This window comes from Macaca fascicularis, chromosome 13 (assembly GCF_037993035.2).
Source record: "Macaca fascicularis isolate 582-1 chromosome 13, T2T-MFA8v1.1".
NCBI classification, from domain to species: domain Eukaryota; kingdom Metazoa; phylum Chordata; class Mammalia; order Primates; family Cercopithecidae; genus Macaca; species Macaca fascicularis.
Window position 1 is genome coordinate 57,282,210 of NC_088387.1, and position 13,112 is coordinate 57,295,321.

Genomic DNA, 13,112 nt, shown 5'->3' on the forward strand with positions numbered 1-13,112 from the left:
TTTTGTCATGAACAGAGGCTCTCCCACTTGGATGCCTCAAAAGCAGGGTCCTAAATGCATTGGAAGGCCAGCCTGTGGAGTGAGGAGAAGAGAAACAGCATATTCTGTGTTTCAGAAGTTGTCTCAAAACAATCCTGGCCCTACTTCGAGCCTCTTTTCGGCTCAGAAGTCTGCCACATGCCCAGCTAATTTTACCAGGGGCACCCCTTCTACCACCACCGCCAAAAGACACCAGCAGAATGAATGTGTTTCCACTTAGGGCTGTGGGCTTTGGTGCCACAGGATGTCAGGGGAAGGGAAGAACCGCTGCCAGCCTTCTTGTAAGACAATTGCCACACGTCTTCTCTCAGCTTTTTTCTGACAAAGAAGTGGGTGCATGAGGGCAGATCACTACTTTGAGCGTTGGCATTGGGGTAAAGGCCTCATCTTTCTTGTTTTAGCGTTAGCATTGGCACCTCTGGACTCGTCAGCAACCAGTGGTCACACCAGCAGCCATATGGGACAGTGTAACTGATGAGGTTAGGGATACGACTCGTTAAAGCTCCTCTTTGAATTAGGAGCCTTTTTCCTGAGAGCTGTTAGCTAGCGTTTTGAAAACATTCCTGTTGAAGTATAGCATGCATGTGGAGCCGTGCAGGATCCCGCGTGTGCAGGCCGGTGACTCATCACGAGGCAGGCCCCAGCTGCACTCTCCACCCAGGTGAGCGGCAGAGCATGGCCAGCTCGCCCCACTGGCCGCCGGTACACCACGGCAGACACGGGAGTTCAGTGTTGCCTTGTTACCTGACTTTTAAAACAACATACCACTTAATTGTGAAGCCTGCTGCACTCTTGAGAAGAGAGCATACAGAATGTCTAGTTGTTGCTGTTTCCCAAAAGGAAATTGGAAAAAGCTCTTGAAAAGGTGCACAAGGTACAAACCAGTTGGGCTTCTAAGGCGATGCTTTCCTGGGTTCCCCGTCTATCCCCGCACCGGGTCAAGGTGGTGCCGAGCTGCACAAGCCCCAGGGGTGCAGGACCAGGTGTCTCCACTCAAGCTTTGATTCCTTTTTGGTCACAAGATCAGTCACACCTTCCCCAATTATTTCCTCTCTTAAGAATTTAGAACTAAGCTGTCAACTTTGACCCCCTTTTAAAGTCCTTTTGTGGCATGCATTCCCTTTCTCCAGACACTTGAGTAGAAAAGTCTGTCAAGAGTTTTCCTTCTGCCCGGGGTTAATGACAGTCATTTGGGATGAATCAAGTTATAATGCAGAGTTTTACATCTATGAAGACTTTTGCATCTTTTTTTGACTGGCACAGAGAAACCCAGCAAGCCAGTCTTCATGGGCTGAGGAGGGCTCCCTGTGCAGGCCTCCTACAGCCCCCGCACTGCCCCCAGGGCCTGTCGAGGGAGCTGCCAGGATGCTGTGATGTCTGAAGAGGCTGGGGTGAGCCTGCAGGTGAAAGCAGTGGTTTTCGTTGGTGGTGGTAGGATGACAGAAGCGGTAATTTGGAAAAGTCAATTTAATACTCTTACTTTAAAAATTCATAACATTTATTTTGACGGTTCAAATAACATTAAAGGACAGTAATTTTTTTAAAAAAAGATTTTAAAGAGGTGTAGCTTTTAAATAGTTGGAAAACATTGAGCTAAAGATAACTTTTTCTGATGTATCTTTTAAAAAATTGTTTGCTTTTTTTTTTTTTTTTTTTTTGCAAAATGTAGTAGTGGGAGTTGTTACTTACTCTTTTAAGCGTAAGTACTATTTCAGTTCCTTTTTGAGCTTTGGATAAGATCCCACCGCCATCACTTTAAGACCCCAGCAAGGAGAATCTGGGCTCCACTGGGCCAGTAGGATCTGACACAGGAGTTTGAGAACCTGAGTTTTGTCATTAAAATTGAGTTTAAGACATCTTAACTCTGCATGCAGGCTTTTGTTTTCTAATGTCAGTTGTCAGTTACTATCACAAAAATGCTGTTCATTCCTTTTTGCCCTGCTAAATTAGACACAAATAAGGAAGGCCTTGGGAATCAAGATTAACTGAATAAAGATATCCTCTGGCCTAAACTTGAAATGGCCTGATGAGGGAAAGAAGAACCGGTAGTTTCTCAAAGTGAGGTTCCCAGACCAGCATCACCTGAAAGCTTGTTGGAAATGCCGATTCGAGGGCCCCTCCCCAGATGTGCTGAAGGAGAAATATGGGAGGTGGGGCCCAACCGCCTGTGCTTATCAGGCCTCCAGGTGAGCCTGAGGCTTTCCCGTGGTTGAGAAGTGAAGGATGGGAAAGTGGCTCACAGAAGAGCTTCTCAGCTGGAGCTCTCCTACCTACTCTGTATCTCAGCTGCTGGTGCATTGCGCCACCCTGATCCCGCCCTGTAAAACCAGACACAGTTCTCACTCAAGGACACACACACACACACACACACACACACACACACACACACACACACCTGTCTCTGTTTTTACACACACACACACACACACACACACACACACACACACACACACACACACACACACACACACACCTGTCTCTGTTTTTACAGTGCTGCCCTGGCTGCCCCTTGGTGTCTTTCCTCATTATTTCCACTTACCGTTCGTGTATTCAGTGACTATCTAAGGAGCATCTTGTGTTGGAGACTGCCGTCTGCTGAGGATGCAGAAGTGACCAAAACACACACACCGTCTGTGCCCTGGAGGGCTCACTATCTTGAGACGGGAAACAGATACGAAGAGACAGTCCCACCTTAAATATAAATTTCAAATAGGCTACGAATCTATTTCCACTGGTCTCCCGGCTGCCCCCAGCCCACAGGAATCTCTCAGACTCCTTACGGTAGGAGTCGCTCAGATTCTGGAATTGCAAAACCCCAAAAAGTCAAGTCATTCAGGCTCCTGGTCCTCTGGTCCTTTGACTTCTGAGGACACTTCTAGTGAGTGACATATGTTACTTTTGAGCATCTGCCCAGATTGTAGCTTTTGAGGGCGGGGTCCTTCCTAATGAAAAGTTGCACAGTTGAAAACTAGTTTTGGTGTACAGAGTTGTGTTTAGTATGAAATTTCCTGGAAAACTCCAGAAGTTTTCATTTATGTCGCTACCTGTGAGTTTTGTCCTTTATGTTTGAAACTTGGTTTGCTGCAGTTAATAGTTGCTAAAATTAATGTTTAGAAAACTAGAATGCTAGGAATTTGTTTCTGAAAAGTTTACTGGGGAGGGAAGTCGTTTGATCTCAAACCTCATGTTAAGAGCCAATGACTATTCAGTAGAAAAGTGGCTGTGGTTAGTTTTAGGCCCCTTAGGGTGGGCAGAAGAAGGAGGAGCACCCACATGATTCCTCCACGTGGGAGTCTCCAGCCCCACCCTGGAGCTCAGGGTCACTTTGAGTCTTTGTCTGGAAAAATTGGGTAGAAGGCATGGGTTTTTTAGGCTTTGGTCTTCACCAGCCAAGGGAGGAGATGAAGTGGAGTGTCAAAGCCCTGGGGTGACCTAGGAAGCCAGTGGGTCACAGGCCCCCCTTTCGTGAACTCCAGGCCCATCCTCCACAGGAACCACAGCACCCGCCCCCTAGAGTTACCTAGACATCCTTAGCCAGCTCCTGCTACTGCTTCATCTTCAAGTTGCAGCCCAGTGAGGCCTTTTTGAAAGGTCCCTTGCCTCTCCAAAGGGCGGTTAAAGAACTATTGTTATTTTCTTAGACTGCCTGAGGAAAGAGAGGCTTCTGAGGAGCTAGGAGCTGGGCCGACCCTGACCTTGGCCAGCCTGAGCCAGGCCCAGAGAGGCCCGGAGGGGCTGATGCGCCTGGCTTCTTGCCCTCTGGTTCTTGAGGGCATGTTGTGTCTTTTCTCCTTTAAACTGGGCCCTGCGTAAGGAGGTGGTTGTTACACAAAACCCTGAGAGTGAGAGTTCCCACTGCCCTCCCCATCTAGGAGTTGGAGGCCTCTTCTGAATATGCTCATTGTAATGTTACTGCAGTGTGTCAGGCAAACTTAAGGAAAATGACTTCACTTTTTATTATGTTGCATTGTATTCCTTTCTGTAACAGTTTAGATAGGATTAAAAATCAAGATGATACGCATTTTACAGTCTTACTGGGTGTGTGGAGTCAGTTTTGCCTTATAATATAATACAAAATAGAGAAATGGTGGCAAACCTGCCTTGAGGTACACTCCATCAGGGGTCCTTATTCATACCTCTGAAGTGCATCCAAGATTTGGTGTGTGTGTCTGTTCCTGCTCACAGATTTTGCTTACCGAGCCCTCTGCCCTCCCCTTCCAGGCAGCATTACAGATGTCTTATCAGGCTTTCTCTAAATCATTAGGATTAGCACACAGCTCTGGCCAGCTGGATCATTCTAATTGGAAATTAGGTGCTTCTCACATTGAAATCCTTCTGAAAATACCTCCAAAGATCTCTTTCAGCTATGGGAATTCTACTAAATGCCTATAGTATTTTGCATGACCTGTATACTTTTTAAATATGTGAATTCTGTAGATTCAGTGATTATTTCTAGAAAAATGCATTATTTAAAAAGTCCTGTTGTTTGTTCTAGTAACAAGTCTTAAAAAGACAATTCTGCATTGATGACTATAAGAAGAGTCTACACCATCTTCCCTAAATGTTACCTCTCCTCCAGAAAACCGATAAAAATCACTAGCTTATCACAGTGGCGATAAGCTAGTTTGTTTTCAGTTGTATTTTGTTTTACGCTTACGGACAGGGCTTCTCAAGTTTTCTGTGACGAGGGGCTCTCTTGGTTCCCTGGCCCCCTAGCTCCTATCTTCTAAGAAGCCTCTCTTTATCCTCAGGCACTCTTAAGAAAATAACAATAGTTCCAGGCTGGGCCTGGAGTTCACGAAAGGGGGGCCTGTGACCCACTGGCTTCCTAGGTCACCCTGGGGCTTTGACACTCCACTTTATCTCCTCTATCTTTCATAGACTTTAGTAAGATGCAATCAAAATAATTACCATAAAATGAAATAAAAATACAAAGTTATGGAAAATAGAAGTCCCATTAAAAAAAATGCCATGTACAGACATACAGTTACTGTGTACATTTGCTGTAGAAGTTTCTAAATAATAAAATGTCTCTCCATATCTCATCATGGACCAGTAACAGTTCACAGATAGGCACCATCTATGGCCACACTTCAAAAAACACTGTTTTAGAGTGTGTATGTATCTGTGTACTCATACATTTAAGTGTGTTGCCATGATCACATTATAACATAACATAGATCTTAGAACTTTTATATGAGAATTAAATGCACTTAGTAAGCTCTTTAGCAAAAGTGAATTTTTTCTATTAGTATTTACATGCTTAAATTATAAGCAAATACCAATAGTATACTCGTGAATACAGTTATATGTTTCAAAACCCAGTTGTCCAGTAGCACCTCTGATGCATGAACTAGAAAATGTTTTGCAATGTGAGATGAAACCACCTCCACTCTGATTCACCTTCAAGTTTAAACAGATACTTTAGATAGGAAATGTTCTATGCAAAGTAAATACACAAATGAGACTTTTAGTACTAAACAGTAGGAAATATGTCTATCACATGGAGTATTAGAGAAACCAGCTGTTAGTATCATAACCTTTCTTGCCCTGGAGAACAGTTAATTACTGGACTGGTCATTGGGATTGACAGCCATTTTTTAAATGTTAACAAAATGAGGGGAAATGTTTCATGCAAGTAACTCCACATTCTTCGTAAGCATTAACAAATCTCAAGCCAGTTCTGATGTTGATAGGTCACAGCTTGTTCATCTGTCTCTTCTGGAGACTGAGACAGGTGAGATGGTCTCAAGTGGCAGACTCCATGTCCACCTGTATACTGGCCTTGAGGGCAGCATGGCCTGCTTTCTGACAAAGTATGAGAAAGAAGTTCTGTGAAGTTTATGTTCCATTTAGCCTTATTTCTTTAGGACGAGACTTGAAATTCAAAATGGCGATCAGGTGCAGGAGGGGATGTTTAGCCTCTTGAAGGCCAGGGTATTCACGTGGGGCTCCCCACTGGGCCTGGCCAAGTGCCTACGACAGTGTAGATGTGGAGAAGTTAATAGAGGATTGAATGAGGTGTGATCAATCAGCTGAAGCAGTTCATTAAAAGGTAAGTGGCATTTAGAAGAGAAATTGGATAACTACAAAGCAGTTGCCTGTATATGAAGACATGAGAGTGAGTCACACTGAGGACAGGATTAGCAGGAGTCCCTGAGAATGCTGTAGTGGGAGACGGGGATGGTGAGGGAGCAAGCATGGGCCCGGCTTCATTTGAACCATGATCCTCGCCTGAACACCAAAAGGCAGATTTCTTGTTAAATGGTTAGAAAGTGAGGTCTTTGAGCCAAAGGCTAATGGACTTGAGATTGTTCTGTTTAGACAGTAGACGTTCTGAAAGGAGGTGGTGATCTTGGAGAGTTGGAAGGACCACTCCCTAGAAGGTGACAACCAGATGACAAAACGTATTCACGAAGGCCAGAGCAAGAGAGGACAGTCTGGCCTGTGAGCAGCAGGCGAGGTGGGGCAGGAGTTCCTCGCTGCAGTTTTAAAATTCCACCCATTACCGGATTCTCAGGGTCTGAGATACGAGGTCATGGTTTCTTCAAAATACGCATGTATCTCTGGAATCACAGGAGGTATTTTGTTAGGAAATGTCTCAAGTACCCAAACAGCAATGCTTATAATCAGAACTAATTACTTTAAAATTAATCCAGTTGTCTTCAGGCATAACTATGCGTGGATGAAATTGAGCCAAAGAAAAACTTAGGCTGGGAAATACGCATTCCTCCACTTGATTCTACAATGGAAAGTGGTGGCAGCTCAGTCACTGTGGTCATTTAACACACGCGCAGTGCTTTACCGCATGTCACCAACCAGGCAGAAAGGCTCTATGCTTAATGAGGAAGGAAAAGCATTTTGAAAGCATACACAGTTCTACCCAAATTATACATGTTCCCTTTCTTTAACTTGGTTCTTTTAATCCTTTAAGAAGTGCTCAAGCTGTAATCTGTGACACCTATATCTGTTTAGGTCATAGCATTGTAAGTGTTTTCTTGGGCTTTAAAAATAAATCTACTTGGGGGAGGGAAATTGAACCTGCACGATAATCTTAGGCATGCGAACACAAGCACATGAGCTGAGAAAGTCAAAATCATGGTTTCCATGGTAACTCTTAACTTGTCTGTGTCGTACACATTTCTCAAGAAATACACTCACCAGACTACCTAGTGATAAAAATTGCTCCACAGGCATACAAACGTGGATTTTCTAACTCTCTTATTGTAAAAGGTCTTCCTTCCTCCCACCCCTAATTAATCCACGTGTACTTGTAAATAACCCTGGGTAGGAAACTGAGGTCCAAGTCCTGCCCTCTAAATCAGTCTCTTTTTTTATGGTAGAAATCAGCTTTCATGTGATTAATGCCATTTCCTCCCTCTCCCCTCTGCAGATTTATGTTGGGTAAAGGAGGAAAACGGAAGTTTGATGAGCATGAAGATGGGCTGGAAGGCAAAATCGTGTCTCCCTGTGACGGTCCATCCAAGGTGTCTTACACCTTACAGCGTCAGACTATCTTCAACATTTCCCTTATGAAACTCTATAACCACAGGCCCCTGACAGAGCCCAGCTTGCAAAAGACCGTTTTAATTAACAACATGTTGAGGCGGATCCAGGAGGAACTCAAACAGGAAGGCAGCCTGAGGCCCATGTTCACCCCCTCCTCCCAGCCCACCACCGAGCCCAGTGACAGCTACCGAGAGGGCCCGCCGGCCTTCAGCCACCTGGCGCCCCCATCCTCCCACCCCTGCGACCTCGGAAGCACTACGCCCCTGGAGGCCTGCCTCACCCCAGCCTCGCTGCTCGAGGACGACGATGACACATTTTGCACCTCCCAGGCCATGCAGCCCACGGCTCCCACCAAACTGTCACCTCCAACCCTCTCGCCAGAAAAGGACAGTTTCTCCTCTGCCTTGGACGAGATCGAGGAGCTCTGTCCCACATCTACCTCCACAGAGGCGGCCGCGGCTGCGACGGACAGCGTGAAAGGGACCTCCAGCGAGGCTGGTGCCCAGAAACCCGACGGTCCTCAAGAGAGCCGCGCAGATGACTCAAAACTGATGGACTCTCTGCCTGGGAATTTTGAAATAACGACGTCCACGGGTTTCCTCACAGACTTGACCCTGGATGACATCCTGTTTGCTGACATTGATACGTCCATGTATGATTTTGACCCCTGCACTTCCTCATCAGGGACAGCCTCAAAAATGGCCCCTGTGTCTGCCGACGACCTCCTCAAAACTCTGGCTCCTTACAGCAGTCAGCCTGTCGCCCCAAGTCAGCCTTTCAAAATGGACCTCACAGAGCTGGACCACATCATGGAGGTGCTTGTCGGGTCCTAAGACCCAGGGACCCAGCGACTGTGCCCACCCAGACCCCAGAGCGTTCCCATAACCCTGACAATTCTCCACACTGTGCATGCACCCTTGCTTGCCTTTTTCAGAGAAAAAGAAAATTTTACAACAGGATCACACTAGTTTTTGCTTTGAGCAGAGTTGGAGTGCCTTCATCCAAGTATGACCACTTGTAATACACTTTTTTGAGTGGTTCCTCAGAGACCTACTACCCTGGTTTAGGAAAGAATCCATTCGAAGACAATGTTGCAATGTTGAATGACAAAAATAAACAGTTCAAGTGAAGCACAAGGATTAAGTTGGGAAAGCTGTAAATTGCATGTGCATATTTGTCTATTTTTTCTATAAGTTTTATTGCAAGAGGTAAAGAAGAAAACTATATATATATATATATACACACACACACACACACACACACATATATATATATATATATATATATATCTTATTTAGATAATCTCAGTACCTTTTCTGGCATTTTCGCCCTGTATAGGTTGACTTGGCAATTCGGCCTTTTTAGAGGCATTAACTACTCCTCGTAAGTGTTGCATTTACATGGCTGTTTAGAAAACTGCTGCCCAAATTTATTTTATATTTTTGTACAGATTCTGCAGTTTATGATATTGTTTTTCTAAAAACAAATGCTGTTTATACATATGAGATAGCTATTTTGATAGGATTTGCTCACATAGTTCCTGCAAACTTCAGATGTACAAGTTGCACTTGTACTTTTATAGAGTTGTAATGTTTTATATGTGTATGGTGCAAGAGAAAATTGGATGAAATCAATCTGCAGTTGATGTCCCCAAATGCAAACACACACATAAACGCACACACACAGCGCTTTAAGAAAGGGCCAGGTGATATCACACCCAAATTTCACAAACACTGACCCCCGGCACCAACACCTGCCAGTACTGTGACTTCCAAAGCCAGAGCCACATGTGCTCAGCAAACTTGCATTAAGCAGTTGGCGGGAGATGGCTGTGGAGCTGGGGGTTTAAGTGATGGTTCTCTTTTGCTCCCTCTTTTGAGGGTAAAGCTACCATCTTTCTTAAGAGTGTATTTATGCCAAGTTTGTGCTTTTAATTGTTTTTATTTTGTTTTTTAATGAAAACCTAGATCTTTCCTTTTTGGCATAATTTTTATGATGACCTGAAATTTTACATCTGAACAAAATTTTATGAAAAGCAACCAACTTCTTCATGGAACTCGGCCCTGTTGCAATGCTTAGGGCCCTTAAAGAAGAAAATCTCCCCAGAAGGCATCCATCATGTTGCTAAATTGTCTTCTGCAGCTTCCTTTCCCTAGAGTTTTCCTTCTGTTGCTAAGAGCTGAAAGTGGCATCTTCACGATCACCACAGTGAGCTTGGCTCACCTCGGCCGGCCCGGGATGCACTCTTACAACATGTGTGACTCTTGAACCTGGATTTCATCACATTACGTCACAGCTTCCCATCTGGTTGCTTTCCTAAATCAGCTACTTTACACTTGTCAAGGCTGTTTTACCCCAAAACTCAGACAGGACTTTCTATGCATGTTTTCCCTCCTGCCCCCAATCTCTACCCCACCCCCACCCCCTGCCCACCTTATCTCCCAGGACACACTTGAGAAGTAGCTTTTTATTCCTAGTGGTGTACATTTAATTTGAAAAAGTTTGCAATGTATCATGCTTGTTGCCGAAACTGTTTATGGCCTTCTTGTTTCAGTTTTTTCTTTTCTTCCAATGGTACTTTAGCTGTTGAGTGCAAGTTACAACCTATATTGTTATGCAGATGGCTTCTTTAGGAATAACTTTTATATTTATTTAAAAATGTTTAAATTATGGGATTTTGTTTTGTTGTTGTTGTCGTCGTCTTTGTTGTTGGTCATTTGTCACTATTCAGTCACCTATTCTGCTCACTTCTTGCCATGGATCAAATTGGGTCTTTCTGGCTAATTAAAAAAGACAACTTTATAAAATGGCACTTTAAGCAAGCCATAGATAGTTTTATTTTTGTAATGCACATGGCAAAGCAAAGATGTTTGTGATGAAGGAACTGCTCATCTAAGCAAAAGATTTGAGTGTGATATGATAAAGTCTTTCTACATTCTAATTTCTTCCCCCACTTGAATGTGTTTTAAAGGCTAGTTATCAACTCAGTAGAGCAGTGAGAAACTGATCAAATTGCACTTGTTCTCCTACAAGCAACCTCCACGCAGACACCTCGTACTACTACAGGTATGTCATTTCCTTTAATAGGACCAGGGACCATGCAACTGAGGTGAGGGTTGTAGTAGATGCTTCCAGTGTCAGTGTGCCTGTTAATTTTAAGAGCTTTCCTTTCTTGCAGAGTACAAGTCTGCCCAGATTCCATGCTTTCTATAACTGGAGGACCCGGCAAACCTGCCACGTGCTGCACACATCTACCTACATATACATATACAATAGTATTGATGATTCTGAACAATAACAGGGTACAGCAGTTGGTTTGCTATTGTTAAAAACTGATTTACAGTAACTTACAACAACTGTACTTTTGTTGGATTAGCAAATCATGTGTTTAAACAAATCCCATATGTTGGGCAACAGTTCAAATAAGCACGGAGAAGTGTTGCCCAAACTTGGTTCTCTGACTCTCATGTATTTGTAAGGCTGGGCTTCAAAATCAAAACAAAAACCCCAATAACAGCAGGCAAATGCTTTTTAACTCGGACACCCTTGCCATAAATCCTTGATACTCAAAGTGTAACAAGAAAGACATGAAAAATTAGCAGCCCATTTTCAGAAAGATCAAAATGATCTAGGGTTCTAATTGCCTTTGCATCCTATTCTTACAAAGTGATGTCCCAACAGGGAACAGTAGGAGCTGGAGTGGGATCTCCGAGTCCCAGTTTGAGTGTGGGATGTGCTTCCAGCAGTGCCTTCCCCTTTATGAAAGATACCACACGGCATCCAGGGCCAGGCAGGCAGCTTGAGGTGCCTTCACGAGAAAGCTGAGCTGGGGCTGGGAGAGGACAGTTATTGACAGTGATGTGCAATGAAGTGACAAGATGAGAGCAGAATCGCAAGAGCTTTGAATTTGAAATGAGTTTTTTTTTTTTTCCCCATAAGTTATTTATTCCTTTTTTCTGTGTAAATATATTTATTTTACTGTGGAGCGCTAACATCTGGATCGTAACATGTGCAGAATGTATGGTAGGAATGTATTCTCTTGTAGGAATGTAAATCTGTATTAAAAGGGGGTCCAAGCCAGGCCCCCGGGTCTTCTCATTGTATGCACAGTCTGCATTCATTTTTACTCTTCTCTAATATGGGTCTATTTGAAATATGCAAAAGATGGATGAGGAATGTTTTAATACCTCCAAATTTTTAAGAAAAGCATCAAAGGGTTGATATTTTTTAAAGTTTTTTTAGTAGCACTTTCTCTGGATGACAGAAGGGGCAACCACATGGGCACCCTCGTTCATACCAAAGGGTGAGCAGTGGCCACCCCTCTGCACCTCTCGAGTGTCTTTACCAATTGAGCTTTTTATCGCCATAGCCCCTTGGAGTGCCCCAGCTGCCCTGAGGTCAATCAAGGAAAATTCCTTAATGAAATAAGCTCCAAAGAGCCAAAGTATCAACTTACAGATCGTTTTTAAAGCTTAAATATATTAACCACCTTTGCGGTAAACAATGAATTATGAATACCGCAGGGCAGCCTTCTTAAATGACAGATGTAAAAAAAGTAATAAGAGACTCTACTTTGTGCAGCGATTGCTAGTCTACTCTATAGGAACTGTCTTAATTTGAAAACCTTGCTGTTACAAATTGGACCTTTATACGTTTTCTAAAAACAATGAAAAGAGCATATTTAACCTTTTCTGGCTGTAAATGGTTACCTTCCTGTAGCTGCCCCGCACCTGGAGGCATGGAGTTGTGTGCGTCCTGCTTATGTACAATTGTTTTCAGTGTTTCTAAGAATGAGTCTGAATGGTTCTTGAAAATTAGCCAGGATCAAATGCTATTGCAGACGAAGCCAATAAAAAGTTGGACTTCTTTTGGGGATAACAAGTTTGGAAGAGAAATGCAGGCCATATGTGCGCATGACCGAGATTTTGAAAAAAGATGTACATAGTGACATGTTTGGTGCATGGTTTTGAGGAGGGCTTTTGTCAAAAAGGAGGTATAACCTTTCCCCCACAGACCTGAGAGCTGTGCCTTTTCTATGCAATATTACAGACATTACATCGGAACCCAGATGGCTGTATTCACACGTAGGTTTGGGCTGTAATCTAAACAATTGGACAGATTAAATGTACATGGAAATGAGCAGTCTTACTTTTGTAGTTTTATATTATACAATAAACAGTTAAAAGATGAGAGAGGCATGCTTGCAGTTTTCTTTTGATGGGAACTCAACCAGCTTATTTGTGACAATATGCTCACATTAAGCAAAGTCCAGCAAGAAAGAGCAGCAGGGGGGCCCTGAAGGAGTGGGTGCTGCTGGTCTTCCTGAACCCTCCTGGTCTCAGGAACCACCCTTCTCTCCTGGTTTTCCTCCTGCTTCTTGGACCCTTCTGGACCTCTTTCTCACATCTGTGCCCCAGCTCTCTTTAAAACATTGTTTTTTCCAGGGTTTGGCCCATGCCTAACTCTTCACTGAGCCTCCACTCCTGCTGCCGCTGGCTTTCCCAAGGCGATCTGATCCACTCAGGATTCTCAAAACTGGTCTCCAGCCCCTGCCTCTCTCCTGA

General features: G+C 43.8%; 1 protein-coding gene across 4 annotated transcripts in view; it reads left to right on the forward strand.

Moving 5' to 3' along the window:
• SERTAD2 (SERTA domain containing 2) overlaps positions 1-12,738 on the forward strand; it is a 123,958-nt gene extending 111,220 nt beyond the window's left edge. For 3 of the 4 annotated variants that reach the window (XM_005575742.4, XM_045369195.3, XM_005575739.4), the window contains exon 2: positions 7,433-12,738. In XM_005575742.4, coding sequence (XP_005575799.1) covers positions 7,437-8,381 — 945 coding nt within the window. In that variant the 5' untranslated portion in view covers positions 7,433-7,436 and the 3' untranslated portion in view covers positions 8,382-12,738. The remainder of the gene's footprint in view (positions 1-7,432) is intronic. The other variant, XR_006691679.2, reaches the window with a different exon arrangement.
• The last annotated feature ends 374 nt before the right edge of the window (positions 12,739-13,112 follow it).